Source organism: Nerophis ophidion, linkage group LG26 (assembly GCF_033978795.1).
Source record: "Nerophis ophidion isolate RoL-2023_Sa linkage group LG26, RoL_Noph_v1.0, whole genome shotgun sequence".
Lineage (NCBI taxonomy): Eukaryota > Metazoa > Chordata > Actinopteri > Syngnathiformes > Syngnathidae > Nerophis > Nerophis ophidion.
The window spans coordinates 6,305,534-6,329,915 of NC_084636.1; the positions used below are offsets into that span (position 1 = coordinate 6,305,534).

Consider the following 24,382-nt stretch of genomic DNA (forward strand, 5'->3'; position numbering starts at 1 on the left):
GATAACTGACAATATGACCTGGTCCCTACGCTCTTGTAAAAAGAGCTCAGCAGCGCATGCATTATTTGCGTCGTATGAAAAGACCCCAGCTCCCTTCCCCTCTCTTAGCATATTCTCGGCGGTCACTTGAAGCGAGTATGACGATCCTCCTTTATGGAGGAAGCCTGTGCGTGACTTAGCTTAATGTGGGGAGACTGGTGCACTGATAAGTCGTCACACGATCCTTGACAGAATCGGGTCAGGGTCCAGTGGCATGGAGTCCAAAACGACTGGGGACCCTTTTCTGGTGCAACCTTCTTCCACCATCGCAGCCGTTGTGGTAGGTCTTGAATCTACCGTCTTCCGCCTGCTCTGCCGTTGAGGTCTTCACCGTATCCCTGGCTAGGGGGGAGTCAGGCAGTAGGCATTTGCCAAGGGCCACCTGGGGTAACAGTGGTAAAGGGGTTAACGTCCTAGTGCCCCAAGACCTCTTAGAGGAGCCTTCATTGCCGGATGCACTTTAACGTCATGCCCAGGACATAAAGAGGCCACTGACCAACTGCATCTCTGTCTGGACTGGAGCCTGCAGTGTCTCAGACTGGAAGTCTCTGCAGAGAGTGGTGAGGACGGCGGAAAAGATCATCAGGACTCCTCTTCCTCCTATCCGGGAAATCGCAAAAAGCCACTGCCTGACCAAGGCTCAGAAAATCTGTATAGACTCCTCCCACCCCCACCAAGGACTGTTTTCACTGCTGGAATTGAGAAAGAGATTCCACAGCCTTCCGCAGCAGGACCTCCAGGTTTTTAGTTTTTTTCATTGGGTCTGTAACAGCTTCTTCCCTCAGGCCGTAAGGCTCTTCATCCATCCATCTTCTTCCGCTTATCCGAGGCCGGATTGCAGGGGCAGCAGCCTAAGCAGGGAAGCCCAGACTTCCCTCTCCCCAGCCATTTTGTCCAGCTCCTCCCGGGGGATCCCGAGGCGTTCCCAGGCCAGCCGGGAGACAACGTGTACTGGGTCTTCCCCGTGGCCTCCTACTGGTCGGACAAGCCCGAAACACCTCCCTAGGGAGGCGTTCGGGTTGAATCCTGACCAGATGCCTGAACCACCTCATCGAGCTCCTCTCCATGTGGAGGAGCAGCGGCTTTACTTTGAGCTCCCCCCGGATGGCAGAGCTTCTCACCCTATCTCTAAGGGAGGGATAGGGTGGGCCGCTTGTACCCGTAATCTTGTCCTTTCGGTCATAACCCAAAGTTCATGACCATAGATGAGGATGGGAATGCAGATCGACCGGTAAATTGAGAGCTTTGCCTTCCGGCTCAGCTCCTTCTTCACCACAACGAATCGATACAGCGTCCGCATTACTGAAGACGCCGCACCGATCCGCCTGTCGATCTCACGATCCACTCTTCCCTCACTCGTGAACAAGACTCCGAGGTACTTGAACTCCTCCACGTGGGGCAAGATCTCCCCCCTAACCTGGAGATGGCACTCCAATCTTTTCCGGGCAAGAACCATGGACTCGGACTTGAAGGTGCTGATTCTCATCCTAGTCATAAGACTCTTGAACACATCATAATAATGCCCTCAATTCCCCCAAAAATGGATTAACCTGCTGGAATACAAAGACAATATAACATGCATCCATAAATGTGGATGCATATGCAAAAGTGCAACATATTTATCTGTACATTAATTTATTTATATCTGCACCTTATTGCTCTTTCATCCTGCACTATGAGCCAATGCAACAAAATGTTGTTTTTATCTGTACTGTAAAGTTCAAATTTGAATGGCAATTAAAAGAAAGTCTAAGTCCAGTGTTTCCCCCAGAAGGTATGTTAGTCAAGGTGGTGTCTCTCTAGGGGCGTCGCCCGGGACAGGCGGACGGACAGGGTAGGGGGTGGGTGGCTGTAAAGAACAGTGTAATTTCGCCACGTCGCCATCTCACCACAGTCTGAGGGGGACAATAGACTACAGACTGTGGTGAAGTAGGCCGGCTTCGTCGCGTGAAGAAGCCTACAATTTTTGGTTGTGTTTTCCGCTCCGTATGCTGAGTGGCGATATACGATATATACATATATCGATGTTTTTTAAGTAAAGTAAAAACAAAACACAAAACAGCCTTGGTTACCTGAGATACTAAGTATGTCATTATTTTGACTTAGTAAATATTGACTTACTAAGACAAAATAATGACTAAGTCAACATCAAATCTCTTTCTCTCTGGCACATCGAGGGTGGACGCTCCCCTTTCCTCTCCCTTATCCCTCCTGGTTGCTTCTTTGTCTTGTTTTGTCTTAACTTTTTTGTTGCCTCTTTTTGCACTGCTCTCCAAATCTACATTGGAACTATTTAACTGGCCTCAACGAAATTGACAAGATCTTGGGTTTGGGGGAACCTGCTTGTCATGATGGAGAGGTTGGTGCTGGACACACGACGGACTCTTGGGAGAAGAAGGCGTGCCGCGGGCCTGGCAACAGGACATTTGCTGATTGGAGTAAGCGTTGCTCTGGTTTGTTGACAAATTGGAAGTTCCTGGCAGTCTGCAAAGTACCCCAAAGCTGCCACAACTGATTGGAGGATGCGGGAAGAACTGTGGACACTCTTGTGATTTGGATCACAAGGTTTGAGGACCAGTCATAGACAATTTAGAGTGAAAAGCTAATTTTACTTTCACTCATATACAAAAAATTCCAACTTGGATTGTTTCCCTGGCTTCGAGACTCTCCCGAAGGACAGTGCAGCGAAGACACAACAAACTCCCTTCTTGTCCTCATGGACACACACCTGTTGCTGTTGACTTTGGACTAGCGACTGCACAAGATCAAGGCCGCGGAGCAGAAACATACTACAAGCTTACACACAAACATTCATCCACAAAAATATACGCCACACATACATTGCCTTTTAGTCCGAGACCCTTTGGGACTGTGTGACAAGGGGTGGCACTTTCGTGACCTCTGTGGTGCTTTTTTTGTGGACTTCAGGATCTGCTTCCCGGGAGCCTTTTGGCCATGGAGACCAGCTGCTGGGTCTCTGCCACACCGCAGTCTGTTTGGAGGGACTGGAGGAGATGCGGATGAGGGGACAGGGCTGCGGAGCTAGCACTGAGGGCCGGGACGGAGAGGCTTCGCGGTGTCTTGGCTGGGTGAGCAGGTGTCGGACACCTCAGTCACCTTGGACGTATCCTCGCTCATCCATGCGGACTGGACACTGGCCGAGAGTGGAGTCTGCTCTCTTGGTTGCTTTGTTGGGTCTGCTCCTGTCTCTGGCCATGCTCCCTCCTCCCCAGCGGACGATGGCGTGGAACACCGCAGAGGCCACCACAGTGGATATGTTTCATTTACTTTTTATTCATAGCTGTAAGTAGAAGTGTCTGCTTGTATCTGCTGCTTTAATGTCTTTCATGTCCTCTGTGTTCTTTGATGTTTGATGTTTCCCTCTTACACACATGTAAGAGGGATGTGTACTATGGCTATGAGTTGTTGTTGTTTTTTTCTCTTGGCCTCAGTCTGCACCCCCTCTCCAGGGCCCAGGCTAAGACCGATTTTTTTAATTTTATTTTAATCTTCTATTTTTTTTCTACCCCCCCCCCCCCCCCCCCCCCCCCCCCGGTTTACCTGTATCTCATCTTTTTTGTAAGGGGCGCTGGAAGCCGGCAGACCCGTCAGCGATCCTGTTCTGTCTCCCTGTAATGTTTGTCTGATCTTGAATGGGATTGTGCTGAAATTTTTAATTTTCCTGAAGGAACTCTTCTGACGGAATAAATAAAGTACTATCTAATCTATCTACATACCCCCCCCCCCCCCCCCCCCCAATCCAACGCCCTCGACGCAAATCCCATAGGGGCGATGGAAGGATGGGCAGCGCCTGAGAGCTGCGGCCTGCCACCATGACCCCGCACTCCATCCCCTCTGTTGCTAGATATCTCGAGTTGTATGTTGTAATATGTATATGTGCTTTGCCATGGAGGTTTTTTTTTTCCCACACCAGACTGGGCCCCCTTAGAAGCCCAGTCTAGATTGTATTTTCTTACTTATCCTTCCACAGCATTTTACCTTGTTCTGCAGCCTCCTTCTCCCCACGTTAACCCCAACAGGAGTTCGAAACATATTTAAAAGTCTGGAAAGTTGCAGACGTAGGATAGGACCCCTTGAGGTCAGTGCAATTCATTGTGTTAGTTTTCACTTTTGACAAATGTTGAGCTCATGACGTTACCTTGGCTTGAAGTAAGAAGGATCTCCCTTTGCCCACAGTCTGGTCGGCGTAAAGACAAAATAAGAAATGTTTATTAACACACACCTTGCAAATTAAGGAGGATCAAACGGGAGACAATGAAATAAATGTCATTATCTTTCAGCAATTCATTTAAACTGGAGTAAATAAATAATTGGGACCGAATGTCCCTTTGGGACGGAGGACTCTATTGTATTTCTAAGGTTTTATTATTGATATACCGCCGCCTCTTTGAGCTATAATTTGACCCCCTTAACATTATTCTAAACTCACCAAATTTAACACACACATCAGGACTGACAAAAATTGCGATGTAATCAAAAAACCAAAACTCAAAATTGCGCTCTAGCGCCCCCTAGGAAAAAACACAGACAAAACTGCTTGTAACTTCCGTTAGGAATGTCGTAGAGACATGAAACAAAAACCTCTATGTAGGTCTGATTTAGACCTAGATGTCATATACTGACCTCTTTCAGCAAAAATCAATAAGAAGTTGGCAAAAACCCCTTCAAAAGAAAAGTTTCCTAAATATTTTTTTAATTTTAGCCTCTTTGAACTGTAATTTGACCCCCTTAAAATGCTTCAAAACTCACCAAACTGGACACACATATCAGGAATGGCGAAAATTGCGATCTAATAAAAAATTTTAAAAAATCCCAAAACTCAAAATTGCGCTCTAGCATCCCCTAGGAACAAAACACTGACAAAACTGCTCTAGGGACGAAAACACAGACAAAACTGCCTGTAACTTCCGGTAGGAATGTCGTAGAGAAATGAAAAGAAAACTCCATGTAGGTCTCACTTAGACATACATTTCATTCATTTTTATCCTTCAGCAAAATCAACAGGAAGTTGGCAATTACCCCTTCAAAACAAAAGTTTTGTAAAAACCCGTCACCTTTTTTCAAACATTATCTCCTCTGAGCGCGTTTGTTGTGTCGGCTTCAAACTCGCACAGGAGAGAGATTAAACCCTTCTGATTAAAAGTTGAGAAAAGAGTTTTAATAACTGCTCCGGTTTTGATTTTACGAGCCTTCAAAGAACCGCTGCGCTGATGCTGCTGCGCTGCTGCCGTCTCAAGATAGCAGGTAGCACCAGCGGGACCACACAATGCAGAGAAGGTAGGTACTGTGCGGGTAAAGATATGTTGACTGGGTGAAATAAGGAGGCGCCAGTTTGACTCCAGGATGCAGAGAAGGTAGGTAATGTGAAGGTGAAGATATGTTGTCTGGGTGAAGGCAGGAAGCACCAGCATGTATGGGTGACAGAAAGAAGCACCAATGTGACCCCAGGATGCAGGGTAGGTAGGTAATGTGCAGGTAAAGATATGTTGAATGGGTAACGGCAGGAAACACCAGCAAAAGTCGGTCCCGTCCATCGCTGCTTGCAGCTTTAATTGTTGTTTGTTATTTAATATAAAAATATATTTATTTACTATTCAAAACATGATTTCAATTGTAACTAGAAGAGGCAATTACTGAAGGAGTTGCATGTGAATTCTCCCATGCTGAAGTTGAAGTGAAATGCTGACAGAATATAGTATGAATGTAAGAATAGTTTGAATGTTGAAGAGTTTGAATTTCCAGGAAAACTGGAATTTGGTTTGGAACTTAGGATAGTGTTAATTTAAATGTCCAGGATGAGTGGAATGTGTTAATGTTGGAATGGTTTAAAGAGGTTGAAAAATGTGGGAAATATGCATCTTGGAAAAATGTCCCATTCATTTCAATGGGAACTTCCTGGAAATTTGGGGAAAAGTGGGAATTTTTGGAAATGATTAGGACAGGGGTAGGGAACCTATGGCTCTAGAGCCAGATGTGGCTCTTTTGATGACTGCATATGGCTCTCAGATAATTATATTTACATAGCGCTTTTCTCTAGTGACTCAAAGCGCTTTACAAAGCGACACCCAATATCTAAGTTCCATTTAAACCAGTGTGGGTGGCACTGGGGGCAGGTGTGTAAAAGTGTCTTGCCCAAGGACACAACGGCAGTGACTAGGATGGCGGAAGCGGGAATCGAACCTGGAACCCTCAGGTTGCTAGCACGGCCACTCTACCAACCGAGCTACGCCGAGTAACCGTTTAATACTCTTCCATATCAGTAGGTGGCAGTCGGTAGCTAATTGCTTTGTAGATGTGGGAAACAGCGGGAGGCAGGGTGCAGGTAAAAAGGTGTCTAACGCTTAAACCAGGGGTAGGGAACCTATGGCTCTCAGATAAATCTTAGCTGACATTGCTTAACACGATAAGTAATGAATAATTCCGCTGGTAATCACAGTATCAAAAATAACCTTCAAATTATAAAACATTCTCATGCATTTTAATCCAACCATCCGTTTTCTACCGCACCTGTTCAAGATGTCGCATTAATGGTAAGAAGTATTATATGTATTATTGGTTAACTTTTATAATAACAATGTTGTTAAAAAGAATAAGGGACTTATTATACTCTACAAATGTTGGTCATACTTAAAAATGCACAAATTTAGTTGTATTCAGTGTTGAAAAATTTTATATGGCTCTTACGGAAATACTTTGTGAAATATTTGGCTTTCATGGCTCTCTCAGCCAAAAAGGTTCCCGACCCCTGGATTAGGAGCAGGAATGTCATAAATGAGCTGAATTGGTTGCTGTTGGAATTGTTTAAATCGGGCAGGAAATGTTGAAGTAGTAAATGTTATTAGGGAATTGCGGGGAAATCTGGAATTTTTTTGAACCTGGAAAAAGGGTAGTTTGAATTCCCAGAAAGATGGAATGTGTTGAAGGTGGAATACTTTGAATGGGTTAAAGAATGTGGGAATTGTGGAAGTTTGAAAATGGCCAATTCATTTTGAATGGGGAAAATGCACACAAAAAAGGAATCATGGGAAATGTTTTTATAATTGTTGAAGTTGAGCACACTGAGTATTTTGAAGTTGGAACAGTTCCAATCAGGAGAAAAATGTGGAAGTTGTGGAACTTTGAAGAATGTCCCATTGACTTCAATGGGAATTTCAGAGAAAATTGGGGATTTCGGGAAAAGCGTGAATTTTTGGGAAAATTGTAAAAAACAAAACAAAAACGTGAATGGTCTGAATGAGTTGAAATGGTTTGTGTTTAAATTTTCCAATTCGGTGGAGAAATGTTGAATTGAGAAATGGTAAAATGGAATTCCTGGAATTTCGGGAAAACTGGGAGTTTTTCCAGATTTCCGGATTAAGAAGAATGTTTTGACGGTGGAACGGTGTTGAAAAATGTGGAAGGAGTAGTCGGCAGAAAAAAATGTTGGAAGTAGAGCTTTGGAAAAGCAGGAATTCTGGAAAATCCTGGATTTTTTTTAACTTGGAAAAAGGGTAGTTTAATTTTCCAGAATGATGGAATGTGTTAAAGGTGGAATGCTTTCAATGGGTTGAAGAATGTGGGGATTGTGGAAGTTTGAACATGGCCAATTCATTTTGAATGGGAAAAATGCACACAAAAAAGGAAACATGGGAAATCCGGGAAATGTTGAAGTAGAGCACACAATTCCTGAACGGGCGGAATATTTTGAAGTTGGAAACATTCAAATCAGGTGAAAAATGTGGACATTGTGGAACTTTGAAGAATGTCCTATTGATTTCAATGGGAATTTCAGAAAAAATTTGGGAATTTTGGGAAAAGAGGGAATTTTTTTGAAAATTGTAAAAAACAAAACAAAAACGTGAATGGTCTGAATGAGTTGAAATGGTTTGTGTTTAAATTTTCCAATTCGGTGGAGAAATGTTGAATTGAGAAATGGTAAAATGGAATTCCTGGGATTTCTGGAAAACTGGGAGTTTTTCCAGATTTCCGGATTAAGAAGAATGTTTTGACGGTGGAACGGTGTTGAAAAATGTGGAAGGAGTAGTCGCCAGAAAAAAATGTTGGAAGTAGAGCTTTGGAAAAGCAGGAATCCTGGAAAATCCTGGAATTTTTTTGAACTTGGAAAAAGGGTAGTTTGAATTCCCAGAATGGTGGAATGTGTTAAAAGTGGAATGCTTTCAATGGGTTGAAGAATGTGGGAATTGTGGAAGTTTGAAAGTTTGAACATGGCATATTCATTTTGAATGGGAAAATGCACACAAAAAAGGAATCATGGGTAATCCGGGAAATGTTGAAGTAGAGCACACAATTCCTGAACGGGCGGAATATTTTGAAGTTGGAAACGTTCAAATCAGGTGAAAAATGTGGACATTGTGGAACTTTGAAGAATGTCCTATTGATTTCAATGGGAATTTCAGAAAAAATTTGGGAATTTTGGGAAAAGAGGGAATTTTTTTTGAAAATTGCAACAAAAAAAACTTCAACGATCTGATTGAGTTGAAATGGTTGGTATTTAAATTTTTCAATTTGTTGGAGAAACGTTGAAGTAGTAAAATGTTAAATTGAGAATTGATATAGTGGAATTCCTGTAATTTCAGGAAAACCGGGAATTTTTCCGGTTCAAAAAACAACTTTGATTTTGTCCTGATTAAGAGGAATGATTTGGTGGCGAAACGCTTGAAATGTCTTGAAAAATGTGGAAGGAGTAGTCGCCAGAAAAAAGGGTTGAAGTAGAGCTTTGGAAAAGCAGGAAATCTTGTAAACCCTGGAATTTTTGGGGAACTTGGAAAACAGGAAGTTTGAAGTTCCAGAATGGTGGAATGTGTTGAAAGTGAAATGGTTTGAATAGGTTGAAAAATGTGAAAATGATGGAAGTTTGAAAAATGTCCAATTCACTTTGATTGGTAAAAAATGTCCCGGAAAACCTGAAACTCCGGGTTTTCCCGAAATTCCAGGAATTCCTTAATACCATTTCTCAAATAAACAATGTTACTATTTCAACATTTTTTGACTGATTTGAAGAATTCCAACACCAACAGTTTCAACTCATTCAGACCATTCAAGTCTTTGAACATTTTTCCAAAAATTCCCGGTTTTCCCGAAATTCCTTAATACCATTTCTCAAATAAAAATGTTACTATTTCAACATTTTTTGACTGATTTGAAGAATTCCAACACCAACCGTTTCAACTCATTCAGACCATTCAAGTCTTTTAAAAATTTCCCCAAAATTCCCGGTTTTCCCGAAATTCCTGGAATTCCTTATTACCATTTCTCAAATACAAATGTTAATACTTCAACATTTCTCGACCGATTTGAAAAATTACAACACCAACCATTTCAACTCCTTCAGACCGTTCAAGTCTTTGAACATTTTTCCCAAAATTCCGGGTTTTCCCGAAATTCCTGGAATTCCTTAATACCATTTCTCAAATACAAATGTTACTACTTCAACATTTCTCGACCGATTTGAAAAATTCCAACACCAACCATTTCAACTCCTTCAGGCCGTTCAAGTCTTTGAACATTTTTCCCAAAATTCCGGGTTTTCCCGAAATTCCTGGAATTCCTTAATACCATTTCTCAAATACAAATGTTACTACTTCAACATTTCTCGACCGATTTGAAAAATTCCAACACCAACCATTTCAACTCTTTCAGGCCGTTCAAGTCTTTGAACATTTTTCCAAAAATTCCGGGTTTTCCCGAAATTCCTGGAATTCTTTAATACCATTTCTCAAATACAAATGTTACTACTTCAACATTTCTCGACCGATTTGAAAAATTCCAACACCAACCATTTCAACTCCTTAAGACCATTCAAGTCTTTGAACATTTTTCCAAAAATTCCGGGTTTTCCCGAAATTCCTGGAATTCTTTAATACCATTTCTCAAATACAAATGTTACTACTTCAACATTTCTCAACCGATTTGAAAAATTCCAACACCAACCATTTCAACTACTTCAGACCATTCAAGTCTTTGAACATTTCCCAAAAATTCCCCCTTTTCCCTCAATTCCCAAATTTTAATGAAATTCCCATATTTTTCATCCAATTCAAACCATTCAAATTCCTAAATATTCAGCCTGTTCTAAGTTGTGCGCTCTCCCTCAACAATTAAAAAAAAATCCCGGATTTCCAAGAGTTTTCAGGAACATTTTTACTATTTGAAATAAATTGTCCATTTTTCAAACTTCCACCATTCCCACATTTTTCAACCGATTCAAACCATTCCACTCATCCTGGTGATACAAACTATCATTTTTCCAAGTTAAAAAAAAAATTCCAAGAATTCCCAGAATTGCGTGTTTTTTTTTCAAATCCTTTTTTGATCCTTTTTTCTATTCGACTACTCCTTCCACATTTTTCAACCCACTTCATCCGTTCACCCGTCCAAAAATTCCTCTTAATTCATTAGTATTATTATTATTATTATTTTCATTAAATCAACATTAAAAAAACACAAGATACACTTACAATTAGTGCACCAACCCAAAAAACCTCCCTTTTTCATGACAAAAATTTTTTAAAAAATGTAATAAAATTCCCCCCCAAATTATCAAGCGTTGAACGGTCCGCAGCTACAAAAAGGTGGGGGACCACTGTCTTAAAGGGGAACATTATCAGCAGACCTATGTAAGCATCAATATATACCTTGATGGTGCAGAAAAAAGACCATCTATTTTTTTAACCGATTTCCGAACTCTAAATGGGTGAATTTTGGCGAATCAAACGCCTTTCTGTTTATCGCGCTGGAGGCGATGACGTCAGAATGTGACGTCGCCGAGGTAACACAGCCACCATTTTCATTTTCAACACATTACAAACACCGGGTCTCAGCTCTGTTATTTTCCGTTTTTTTGACTATTTCTTGGAACCTTGGAGACATCATGCCTCGACGGTGTGTTGTCGGAGGGTGTAACAACACTAACAGGGAGGGATTCAAGTTGCACCACTGGCAAGAAATCTGCCGCCAGACCCCCATTGAATGTGCCGGAGTGTCTCCAAATTTGACCGGCGATGCTAAGACAGACATGGCACAGAGATGTATGGATAACCTGCAGATGCATTTGCAACCATAAAGTCAACGAAATCACAAAGAGGAGTTTTGTTGATGTTGACTGCCAGCTAATCGATGCTAACATGCTACACTAATCGATGCTAACATGCTATTTACCGGCGGTGCTAAAGCAGACATGGCACAGAGATGTATGGATAACCTGTAGATGCATTTGCAACTATATTACGTTTCCTTCCACCCACATTTAATGCGAAAAAAACCACTTACCAATCGACGGATTTAAGTTGCTGCAGTGTCAAAAGATGCGAAAGTCCTGATCGTTTGGTCCGCACATTTGACCGCCGATGCTAACGCAGCTATTCGGCCATGCTATGGCTATGAATAGCGTCAATAGCTATTCGCTCAATAGCTTCAGTTTCTTCTTCAATATTTTCATACTCCAACCATCCGTTTCAATACATGCGTAATCTGTTGAATCGCTTAAGTCGGTGAAATCCGAGTTTGAATCCGAGCTAATGTCGCTATATCTTGCTGTGGTATTCCCGTTGTTTGTTTACATTGGCAGCATTGTATGGCGTCACAGGAAAATGGATAGTGGTTTCGAAGATAGCGAAAATAAGGCACTTTAAAGCTTTATTTAGGGATATTACGAGACCAGTAAAATTTTGAAAAAAAACTTTAAAAAATACAACAAGCCACTGGGAACTGATTTTTATTGTTTTTAACCCTTTTGAAATTGTTATAATGTTCCCCTTTAATGGACAGCACAGTTGTCATCGTCAGCTCATTTTAAAACGTTACCATGCAAATCAGATGTTTTTAACACACCCAAAAAGTATCAGTGAGCATCAGACTGACCTCTGGCTTGGCGAGCAGTATGCAGCCCAGTTCGTAGACGGCGTACGGCTGAACGTAGGAATTCATCTGCCGTCCGTATTGGTCTCGGGCCGCCATCTGGAACGACTGCAAAGAAGGCGCACGGCCAGTGATGCAGTCTGACATGACAAGTCCGAGTGGTCCACTACCTGCACGCCGTCCCTCAGGTTCCCGTGACACTTGTGGATGGAGCCCAGGAGGAGATGTTGGAGGCCTCTGCAAGACGTGTCGTCCAGACGCTGCAACACTGAACAACACCATGGTCGTATTGTTGGAAACACCAGAAAATGCTCACCGGGGACATATTTCAAAGAGAACGTTAACGTAAATTCCGGACTGTAAGCCGCTACTTTTTACCTACGCTTTGAGCCCTGCGAGTGCGGCTAAATCAGGGATTTTTCTTGGCTGACAGACGTGATGCAAATAGTTGTCATAAAACACATGCAGGGACACTGAAATGGTGTGTTATTGTTTGTTTTTTGGACAAGTTCGCTCATGTTCTTTTCTTTCTCCTATGTCCCCCCCTCCCTTGTGGAGGGGGTCCGGTCCGATGACCATGGATGAAGTACTGACTGTCCAGAGTCGAGACCCAGGATGGACCGCTCGTCGGGACCCAGGATGGACCGCTCGCCTGTATCGGTTGGGGACATCTCTACGCTGCTGATCCGCTTGAGATGGTTTCCTGTGGACGGGACTCTCACTGCTGTCTTGGAGCCACTATGGATTGAACTTTCACAGTATCATGTTAGACCCGCTCGACATCCATTGCTTTCGGTCCCCTAGAGGGGGGGGGTTGCCCACATCTGAGGTCCTCTCCAAGGTTTCTCATAGTCAGCATTGTCGCTGGCGTCCCACTGAATGTGAATTCTCCCTGCCCACTGGGTGTGAGTTTTCCTTGCCCTTTTGTGGGTTCTTCCGAGGATGTTGTAGTCGTAATGATTTGTGCAGTCCTTTGAGACATTTGTGATTTGGGGCTATATAAATAAACATTGATTGATTGATTGATTGATGTTCGAATTTCTACCGTATTTCTGTTTGGAGCCGGAAGTATAAGTGCCGTTCTGTCTTCCAGTCTCCCTAGCATTTGCGCTCGAAAGGATTCTTCATTCTTCCCGCCAAGCAACGTTTGTAAGTTTTACAACAAAACTAATGTTACTTACTAAAGTTTTACAATACAACTACAACAATTCTTACTGAATTCTGTCGGACTGTTTTCAATGCTTATCATAATGTAATGAAGCTAGCAGTAGCGAATGTGCTAAGATGTTAACATTCAAAGTTCCTGTCACTGGAACTAAGGGGAACTAGCCCAACTCCTGAAAAACAATCCCACACCATAATTCCTCCTCCACCAAATTTCACACTCGGCACAATGCTCTCCGAAATGTAACGTTCCCCTGGCAACCTCCAAACCCAGACTGGTCCATCAGATTGCCAGATGGGAAAGCATGATTCATGACTCCACCGCCTTAGAGTGCAGTGGCGACATGCTTTACAACACTGCATCCCACGTTTTGCATTGGACTTGGCGATTTATGCCTTAGATCCAGCTGATCGGCCATGGAAACCCATTCCGTGAAGCTCTCTGGGTGCTGTACGTGGGCTAATTGGAAGGTCACGTGAAGTTTGGAGCTCTGTAGCAACTGACTGTGCAGAAAGTCTTTGCACTATACGCTTCAGCATAGCTGTCAGTTTACGTGGCCTACCACTTGGTGGCTGAGTTGCTGTTGTTCCCAAACTTTTGCAACGTTTGTAAGTTTTACAACAAAACTATTCTTACTTACTAAAGTTTTACAATTTAACTATAACAATTCTTACTTACTAAACCATCCCGTGAGTGATTTCTGTCGGACTGTTTTCAATGCTTATGTGTACTTGCTATCGTAATGTAATGAAGCTAGCATTAGCTAATGTGCTAACATGTTTGCATTCAAAGTTCCTGTCACTGGAACTAAGGGGCCAAGCCCAACTCCTGAAAAACAACCCCCCAACATAATTTCTCCTTCACCAAATTTTTAGGCTGCCTGATGCGTCGCGCGAGTTTCCGCAAAGTCTGGCCTACGTAGCCTGCTTGGTGTAGAAGGGGCCTGACGAGTGGGATTTACCCTGGATAACCTTAGAAGGGGCCTTAGGCTATACTTTCTGAATCCGTCCGGCTGGTTACCTGCCTCTTTGAGCTCTGCTTCAGTCTCCCTTCTCCGGATGTTTTTAGGCTGCCTGATGCCTCGCGCCAGTTTCCGCAAAATCTGGCCTATGTAGCCTTCATAGTACAGAAGGTTGGCTGACAAGTGGGATTTACCCTGGATAACCTTAGCCGGCTTAGTGTAGAAGGGGCGTTGGGCTATACTTTCTGCCTCCCTCCGGCTGGTTACCTGCCTTTTTGAGCTCTGCTTCAGTCTCCCTTCTCCGGGTGTTTTTAGGCTGCCTGATGCGTCGCGCCAGTTTCCGCAAAGTCTGGCCTATGTAGCCTTCATAGTACAGAAGGTTGGCTGACAAGTGGGATTTACCCTGGATAACCTTAGCCGGCTTAGTGTAGAAGGGGCGTTGGGCTATACTTTCTGCCTCCCTCCGGCTGGTTACCTGCCTTTTTGAGCTCTGCTTCAGTCTCCCTTCTCCGGGTGTTTTTAGGCTGCCTGATGCGTCGCGCCAGTTTCCGCAAAGTCTGGCCTATGTAGCCTGCTTATATTGAAGGGGCCTGAGTTTATGATTTTGAGGAATATTGTCTGCATTTAAAGTCAGCTTTTAAGCACACTTCTAAATGCTTCGTACAACATGCAGTACGCTCTAAAACTGGCGTAATGCTAACATGAAAACTCCAATCTCAACCTACTCAACTAAGTATGCACTGAGACTGTAGGGAGTAAACGGGTGTGATTCTATCTGACCCTCTAGTGGTGGCTGCTTGTTAGGCGTACAGCCATGTTGACGTGAAGGTTAGAGCAAGAATGATCACCTTGGTTCATGATCTGCAGCTTGGTGGAGGAGCAGTTAGGAAGAGCCTTCCACAGATACAAGACTTCGATGACGCCCAGGATGCAAAGTTCCCTGCTGGGCGAGATCTTCCTCAGCCTGTCCGCCTGCGCACACACACAAAGCAAACGGCTCGATCCAGTCCGGAGAGGCGTTCACTCTTGGGCGGCGCCCACCCTTTTGACGGCAAACTGCTCAATCTGGTTGTTTTTCCTCTTGAACAGCTTCTGGACGTCTTTGAAGACTCGGCTGGCTCCGTCCAGATCACCCGAGGCGCCCTGGCACACTGACAAGAAACACAAGGATTGAGACGCATGCTACAATGCTAATACTAACAAGCTGACCTCCCGTTAAGTAGGCGTAGTAGCACTGCGACCAGCGCGACTCGTTTTTCAGCCGCTCAAAGGCCTGGTAGGCGTCCTCAAAGTTCATCTCGATCATGCTGCACCAGCCTGCCGCACAAAGACCAATCAAGACCATGGCTCCGGCAGCAACGTGGGCAATCAGACACGTACCGATCTCATACAGACACACGTGCTGGAGCTCTCTTTGGTCTGAAGCCAGTTCTAATGCGTCGTGGAAACAAGCCAGAGCAATGTTGATGTGGCACTGCGGACAGAGGACAGGTACCTCAACTCATTTTGTACCTCAATGTATCTGGCAACCTAGCGATACGTCTATTTGGCTACATCACCAGCTAGCCACTTGCTAGGAGTTGCTGTGATGTAGCCACTGGCGTATACTTGTTAGAATCATTGTTTCTCAGTTATCACAAAAACTTTGTGTTGCATTTAGTTCCCAGCGAGAAGACCAAAAGCTGTCTTTGGAACCTACCAGGAGTAAGGCTCGTAAAACTCCACTTCCCAACGAGAAGACCAAAAGCTGTCTTTGGAACATACCAAGAGTAAGGGTCGTAAAACTCCACTTCCCAACGAGAAGACCAAAAGCTGTCTTTGGAACCTACCAAGAGTAAGGCTCGTAAAACTCCACTGTGTAGGGAGCGAGGAGGAAGCAGGACCGGAGTCCCCTCCAGGCGACTTCCCTTTTTCAACTCTTTTACAAACCTCTTCTTTGAACTGTTTTACGACCTTTTCTGTGAACAGTATACGACCCTCGTCCCTTAGAAACAGCTGTGGCCATGTAGTCGGAGAAAGTCAAATTAAGGAGGACTTGTACAATCTTTCGCCAGAGCGCGCTGGAGACTGTACCAGAGTACAGTGTCCCGGCGTTTCTCCTCAATTATCACAAAAACTTTGTGTTACATTGAGTTCCCAACGAGAAGACCAAAAGCTGTCTTTGGAACCTACCAAGAGTAAGGCTCGTAAAACTCCACTGTGTAGGGAGCGAGGAGGAAGCAGGACCGGAGTCCCCTCCAGGCGACTTCCTTTTTCAACTCTTTTACGAACCTCTTCTTTGAACTGTTTTACGACCTTTTCTGTGAACAGTATACGACCCTCGTCCCTTACAAACAGCTGTGGCCATGAAGTCGGAGAAAGTCAAATTAAGGAGGACTTGTACAATCTTTCGCCAGAGCGCGCTGGAGACTGTACCAGAGTACAGTGTCCCGGCGTTTCTCCTCAATTATCACAAAAACTTTGTGTTACATTGAAGTCCCAGCGAGAAGACCAAAAGCTGTCTTTGGAATCTACCAAGAGTAAGGCTCGTAAAACTCCACTTCCCAACAAGAAGACCAAAAGCTGTCTTTGGAACCTACCAAGAGTAAGGCTCGTAAAACTCCACTGTGTAGGGAGCGAGGAGGAAGCAGGACCGGAGTCCCCTCCAGGCGACTTCCCTTTTTCAACTCTTTTACGAACCTCTTCTTTGAACTGTTTTACGACCTTTTCTGTGAACAGTATACGACCCTCGTCCCTTAGAAACAGCTGTGGCCATGTAGTCGGAGAAAGTCAAATTAAGGAGGACTTGTACAATCTTTCGCCAGAGCGCGCTGGAGACTGTACCAGAGTACAGTGTCCCGGCGTTTCTCCTTAATTATCACAAAAACTTTGTGTTACATTGAGTTCCCAACGAGAAGACCAAAAGCTGTCTTTGGAATCTACCAAGAGTAAGGCTCGTAAAACTCCACTTTCCAACGAGAAGACCAAAAGCTGTCTTTGGAACCTACCAAGAGTAAGGCTGGTAAAACTCCACTGTGTAGGGAGCGAGGAGGAAGCAGGACCGGAGTCCCCTCCAGGCGACTTCCCTTTTTCAACTCTTTTACGAACCTCTTCTTCGAACTGTTTTACGACCTTTTCTGTGAACAGTATACGACCCTCGTCCCTTAGAAACAACTGTGGCCATGTAGTCGGAGAAAGTCAAATTAAGGAGGACTTGTACAATCTTTCGCCAGAGCGCGCTGGAGACTGTACCAGAGTACAGTGTCCCGGCGTTTCTCCTCAATTATCACAAAAACTTTGTGTTACATTGAAGTCCCAGTGAGAAGACCAAAAGCTGTCTTTGGAATCTACCAAGAGTAAGGCTCGTAAAACTCCACTTCCCAACAAGAAGACCAAAAGCTGTCTTTGGAACCTACCAAGAGTAAGGCTCGTAAAACTCCACTGTGTAGGGAGCGAGGAGGAAGCAGGACCGGAGTCCCCTCCAGGCGACTTCCCTTTTTCAACTCTTTTACGAACCTCTTCTTTGAACTGTTTTACGACCTTTTCTGTGAACAGTATACGACCCTCGTCCCTTACAAACAGCTGTGGCCACGTAGTCAGAGAAAGTCGAATAAAGGAGGACTTGTACAATCTTTCGCCAGAGCGCGCTGGAGACTGTACCAGAGTACAGTGTCCCGGCGTTTTTCCTCAATTATCACAAAAACTTTGTGTTACATTGAGTTCCCAACGAGAAGACCAAAAGCTGTCTTTGGAACCTACCAAGAGTAAGGCTCGTAAAACTCCACTTTCCAACGAGAAGACCAAAAGCTGTCTTTGGAACCTACCAAGAGTAAGGCTCGTAAAACTCCACTGTGTAGGGAGCGAGGAGGAAGCAGGACCGGAGTCCCCTCCAGGCGACTTCCTTTTTCAACTCTTTTACGAACCTCTTCTTTGAACTGTTTTACGACCTTTTCTGTGAACAGTATACGACCCTCGTCCCTTAGAAACAGCTGTGGCCATGTAGTCGGAGAAAGTCAAATTAAGGAGGACTTGTACAATCTTTCGCCAGAGCGCGCTGGAGACTGTACCAGAGTACAGTGTCCCGGCGTTTCTCCTCAATTATCACAAAAACTTTGTGTTACATTGAAGTCCCAGCGAGAAGACCAAAAGCTGTCTTTGGAATCTACCAAGAGTAAGGCTCGTAAAACTCCACTTTCCAACGACAAGACCAAAAGCTGTCTTTGGAACCTACCAAGAGTAAGGCTCGTAAAACTCCACTGTGTAGGGAGCGAGGAGGAAGCAGGACCGGAGTCCCCTCCAGGCGACTTCCCTTTTTCAACTCTTTTACGAACCTCTTCTTTGAACTGTTTAACGACCTTTTCTGTGAACAGTATAAGACCCTCGTCCCTTACAAACAGCTGTGGCCATGTAGTCGGAGAAAGTCAAATTAAGGAGGACTTGTACAATCTTTCGCCAGAGCGCGCTAGAGACTGTACCAGAGTACAGTGTCCCGGCGTTTCTCCTCAATTATCACAAAAACTTTGTGTTACATTGAAGTCCCAGCGAGAAGACCAAAAGCTGTCTTTGGAACCTACCAAGAGTAAGGCTCGTAAAACTCCACTGTGTAGGGAGCGAGGAGGAAGCAGGACCGGAGTCCCCTCCAGGCGACTTCCTTTTTCAACTCTTTTACGAACCTCTTCTTTGAACTGTTTTACGACCTTTTCTGTGAAAAGTATACGACCCTCGTCCCTTAGAAACAGCTGTGGCCATGTAGTCGGAGAAAGTCAAATTAAGGAGGACTTGTACAATCTTTCGCCAGAGCGCGCTGGAGACTGTACCAGATTACAGTGTCCCGGCGTTTCTCCTCAATTATCACAAAAACTTTGTGTTACATTGAGTTCCCAACGAGAAGACCAAAAGCTGTCTTTGGAACCTACCAAGAGTAAGGCTCGTAAAACTCCACTTTCCAACGAGAAGACCAAAAGCTGTCTTTGGAACCTACCAAGAGTAAGGCTCGTAAAACTCCACTGTGTAGGGAGCGAGGAGGAAGCAGGACCGGAGTCCCCTCCAGGCGACTTCCTTTTTCAACTCTTTTACGAACCTCTTCTTTGAACTGTTTTACGACCTTTTCTGTGAACAGTATACGACCCTCGTCCCTTACAAACAGCTGTGGCCATGTAGTCGGAGAAAGTCAAATTAAGGAGGACTTGTACAATCTTTCGCCAGAGCGCGCTGGAGACTGTACCAGAGTACAGTGTCCCGGCGTTTCTCCTCAATTATCACAAAAACTTTGTGTTACATTGAGTTCCCAGCGAGAAGACCAAAAGCTGTCTTTGGAACCTACCAAGAGTAAGGCTCGTAAAACTCCACTGTGTAGGGAGCGAGGAGGAAGCAGGACCGGAGTCCCCTCCAGGCGACTTCCCTTTTTCAACTCTTTTACGAACCTCTTCTTCGAACTGTTTTACGACCTTTTCTGTGAACAGTATACGACCCTCGTCCCTTACAAACAGCTGTGGCCATGTAGTCGGAGAAAGTCAAATTAAGGAGGACTTGTACAATCTTTCGCCAGAGCGCGCTGGAGACTGTACCAGAGTACAGTGTCCCGGCGTTTCTCCTCAATTATCACAAAAACTTTGTGTTACATTGAGTTCCCAGCGAGAAGACCAAAAGCTGTCTTTGGAACCTACCAAGAGTAAGGCTCGTAAAACTCCACTGTGTAGGGAGCGAGGAGGAAGCAGGACCGGAGTCCCCTCCAGGCGACTTCCCTTTTTCAACTCTTTTACGAACCTCTTCTTTGAACTGTTTTACGACCTTTTCTGTGAACAGTATACGACCCTCGTCCCTTACAAACAGCTGTGGCCATGTAGTCGGAGAAAGTCAAATTAAGGAGGACTTGTACAATCTTTCGCCAGAGCGCGCTGGAGACTGTACCAGAGTACAGTGTCCCGGCGTTTCTCCTCAATTATCACAAAAACTTTGTGTTACATTGAGTTCCCAGCGAGAAGACCAAAAGCTGTCTTTGGAATCTACCAAGAGTAAGGCTCGTAAAACTCCACTTTCCAACGAGAAGACCAAAAGCTGTCTTTGGAACCTACCAAGAGTAAGGCTCGTAAAACTCCACTGTGTAGGGAGCGAGGAGGAAGCAGGACCGGAGTCCCCTCCAGGCGACTTCCCTTTTTCAACTCTTTTACGAACCTCTTCTTTGAACTGTTTTACGACCTTTTCTGTGAACAGTATACGACCCCCTTGTCCCTTACAAACAGCTGTGGCCATGTAGTCGGAGAAAGTCAAATTAAGGAGGACTTGTACAATCTTTCGCCAGAGCGCGCTGGAGACTGTACCAGAGTACAGTGTCCTGGCGTTTCTCCTCAATTATCACAAAAACTTTGTGTTACATTGAGTTCCCAGCGAGAAGACCAAAAGCTGTCTTTGGAACCTACCAAGAGTAAGGCTCGTAAAACTCCACTGTGTAGGGAGCGAGGAGGAAGCAGGACCGGAGTCCCCTCCAGGCGACTTCCTTTATCAACTCTTTTACGAACCTCTTCTTTGAACTGTTTTACGATCTTTTCTGTGAACAGTATACGACCCTCGTCCCTTACAAACAGCTGTGGCCATGTAGTCGGAGAAAGTCAAATTAAGGAGGACTTGTACAATCTTTCGCCAGAGCGCGCTGGAGACTGTACCAGAGTATAGTGTCCCAGCGTTTCTCTTCAATTATCACAAAAACTTTGTGTAACATTGAGTTCCCAGCGAGAAGACCAAAAGCTGTCTTTGGAATCTACCAAGAGTAAGGCTCGTAAAACTCCACTTCCCAACGAGAAGACCAAAAGCTGTCTTTGGAACCTACCAAGAGTAAGGCTCGTAAAACTCCACTGTGTAGGGAGCGAGGAGGAAGCAGGACCGGAGTCCCCTCCAGGCGACTTCCTTTATCAACTCTTTTACGAACCTCTTCTTTGAACTGTTTTACGACCTTTTCTGTGAACAGTATACGACCCTCGTCCCTTAGAAACAGCTGTGGCCATGTAGTCGGAGAAAGTCAAATTAAGGAGGACTTGTACAATCTTTCGCCAGAGCGCGCTGGAGACTGTACCAGAGTACAGTGTCCCGGCGTTTCTCCTCAATTATCACAAAAACTTTGTGTTACATTGAGTTCCCAACGAGAAGACCAAAAGCTGTCTTTGGAACCTACCAAGAGTAAGGCTCGTAAAACTCCACTTTCCAACGACAAGACCAAAAGCTGTCTTTGGAACTTACCAAGAGTAAGGCTCGTAAAACTCCACTGTGTAGGGAGCGAGGAGGAAGCAGGACCGGAGTCCCCTCCAGGCGACTTCCTTTTTCAACTCTTTTACGAACCTCTTCTTTGAACTGTTTTACGACCTTTTCTGTGAACAGTATACGACCCTCGTCCCTTAGACACAGCTGTGGCCATGTAGTCGGAGAAAGTCAAATAAAGGAGGACTTGTACAATCTTTCGCCAGAGCGCGCTGGAGACTGTACCAGAGTACAGTGTCCCGGCGTTTCTCCTCAATTATCACAAAAACTTTGTGTTACATTGAGTTCCCAACGAGAAGACCAAAAGCTGTCTTTGGAACCTACCAAGAGTAAGGCTCGTAAAACTCCACTGTGTAGGGAGCGAGGAGGAAGCAGGACCGGAGTCCCCTCCAGGCGACTTCCTTTTTCAACTCTTTTACGAACCTCTTCTTCGAACTGTTTTACGACCTTTTCTGTGAACAGTATACGACCCTCGTCCCTTACAAACAGCTGTGGCCACGTAGTCGGAGAAAGTCAAATTAAGGAGGACTTGTACAATCTTTCGCCAGAGCGTACTGGAGACTGTACCAGAGTACAGTCTCCAGTACAATTGAGTCCAAATTGAAATCTCTCTCTGTTTAATTCTTTGCCTCTTGTCTTGTTTAATAGATGCCACCGGTGTTTGAACCTGGCAATACTGATCAAGTTCTCAATCCTTGACAACTACCCACTGACCGTCTTCTCTCTCCACCTACCATCTAGCAACGTAGCTACGTAAGCTAAGCTTGCATACCCATCGTACCCGTCTGGCTTCCGGACTAGCTAACATTTGCACGCTCTCTAGCACCATGATCCTTAATGTGTCTACTCCTCTGCACCCACCTCCAGCCGGTGGACACGCCCCCTGAAGAACATAAAGAGGGAGGAGTTTGGGTAAACCAGCGACTTCCTCTGCAGGATATCTTTAGCTTCCGCCAGGCCGCTGTGCGTGTGGTCCAGCGCAAAGAAAGGCAGCACTACCGTGTGGTACCACAAGAGGGCCAACCTGCGGAAGGGAGCAGGTCAGACGTGGCGGCGCAGAGCCAGGAGCCTAAGAAATACTGACGTGGCGAGCGGCGCCTTCATGTCCTTGCTCTCGCTGGCGTACATCAGCGAGGAGAGGCCCTGGATACGGTCGGCGGGGAAGCCCAGCAGGTTGATGATCTTCAGCAGGTGCGGCGGCACCATGGAGATGCACAGGTGGAACAGGCCGTAGCCGAAGCTGACCGAGCCCTTCAGGCGCTCCAGGGCCTCGTTGTCCACCGCCGCCGGCTTGTGGTTGGCGTTGTCGGCGGGCGGAGACTCGCCGCCCGCCTGCAGCTGGCTGATGTCGCTGTGGCACTTGTTGTACATCTTCCAGGCCTTGCGCAGGATCCAGCCGCCCTTCATGTACGCTGTGTGCAAAGGTGACAAGGTCAGTTGCGGTCCAAAGTAGGTGACTCCTGCTTGCTGGCCATTGACCAGTAGTCAGGTCTAAGGTAGCCAGTAGCAATGAGGGCTTTTTAGTGCAGCTCACTTTTTCCGTTATCATATGCCATGTCAAATAAGTCGCTTTGTTATGATCCGGTGCCCGGATCATGTTTTGTTATGCTAGTTTTGACTACCTCAGTTCTGTTTTCTAGTGTGTGACATCATGTGCGATACGAGCAGTCCTACAGAGTGTTTACTTGTTTGTGATATCAGGTGCGATACAAGCAGTCCTGCAGTGTCTACTTGTGTGTGACATAATGTGCGATACGTGCAGTCCTGCAGTGTATTTACTTGTGTGTGACATCATGTGCGATACGAGCAGTACTACAGAGTGTTTACTAGTGTGTGACATCATGTGCGATTCGAGCAGTCCTACAGAGTGTTTACTTGTTTGTGATATCAGGTGCGATACAAGCAGTCCTGCAGTGTCTACTTGTGTGTGACATAATGTGCGATACGTGCAGTCCTGCAGTGTATTTACTTGTGTGTGACATCATGTGCGATACGAGCAGTACTACAGAGTGTTTACTTGTGTGTGACATCATGTGCGATTCGAGCAGTCCTGCAGAGTGTTTACTAGTGTGTGACATCATGTGCGATACGAGCAGTCCTGCAGAGTGTTTACTAGTGTGTGACATCATGTGCGATTCGAGCAGTCCTGCAGAGTGTTTACTAGTGTGTGACATCATGTGCGATACGAGCAGTCCTACAGAGTGTTTACTTGTTTGTGATATCAGGTGCGATACAAGCAGTCCTGCAGTGTTTCTTAGTGTGTAACATCATGTGCGATACAAGCAGTCCTACAGTGTTTACTTGTGTATGATATCATGTGCGATACAAGCAGTCTTGCAGTGTGTTTCTTTGTGTGTAACATCATGTGCGATACAAGCAGTCCTACAGAGTGTTTACTTGTGTATCATATCATGTGTGATACAAGAAGTCCTGCAGCGTGTTTACTTGTTTGTGACATCATGTGCGATACGAGCAGTCCTGCATTGTGTTTACTAGTGTGTGACATCATGTGCGACAAGCAGTTCTGCAGTGTGTTTACTAGTGTGTGACATCATGTGCGACAAGCAGTTCTGCAGTGTGTTTACTAGTGTGTGACATCATGTGCGATACGAGCAGTCCTGCAGAGTGTTTACTTGTGTGTGACATCATGTGCAATACGAGCAGTCCTAGAGTGTTTACTTGTGTATGATATCATGTGCGATACAAGCAGTCCTGAAGTTTGTTTCTTTGTGTGTAACATCATGTGCGATACAAGCAGTCCTACAGAGTGTTTACTTGTTTGTGATAACAGGTGCGATACAAGCAGTCCTGCAGTGTCTACTTGTGTGTGACATCATGTGCAATACGAGCGGTCCTGCAGTGTGTTTACTTGTGTATGATATCATGTGCGATACAAGCAGTCCTGAAGTTTGTTTCTTTGTGTGTAACATCATGTGCGATACAAGCAGTCCTACAGAGTTTTTACTTGTTTGTGATATCAGGTGCGATACAAGCAGTCCTGCAGTGTCTACTTGTGTGTGACATCATGTGCAATACGAGCGGTCCTGCAGTGTGTTTACTCGTGTGTGACATCATGTGCGATACGAGCAGTACTACAGAGTGTTTACTTG

The 24,382-nt window shown here is 44.9% G+C and overlaps 1 protein-coding gene across 2 annotated transcripts in view; it reads right to left on the reverse strand.

The window, feature by feature from the left end:
- Positions 1-24,382, reverse strand: part of LOC133543490 (tetratricopeptide repeat protein 39C-like) — a 42,705-nt gene that overhangs the window by 3,805 nt on the left and 14,518 nt on the right. For both annotated transcript variants that reach the window (XM_061888077.1, XM_061888076.1), the window contains 9 exons: positions 22,357-22,684; positions 22,134-22,296; positions 15,423-15,516; positions 15,252-15,359; positions 15,084-15,193; positions 14,891-15,014; positions 12,087-12,184; positions 11,920-12,024; positions 4,199-4,237 (listed from right to left, as the gene is read on the reverse strand). In XM_061888077.1, the coding sequence (XP_061744061.1) occupies positions 4,199-4,237; positions 11,920-12,024; positions 12,087-12,184; positions 14,891-15,014; positions 15,084-15,193; positions 15,252-15,359; positions 15,423-15,516; positions 22,134-22,296; positions 22,357-22,684 (1,169 nt within the window). The remainder of the gene's footprint in view (positions 1-4,198; positions 4,238-11,919; positions 12,025-12,086; positions 12,185-14,890; positions 15,015-15,083; positions 15,194-15,251; positions 15,360-15,422; positions 15,517-22,133; positions 22,297-22,356; positions 22,685-24,382) is intronic.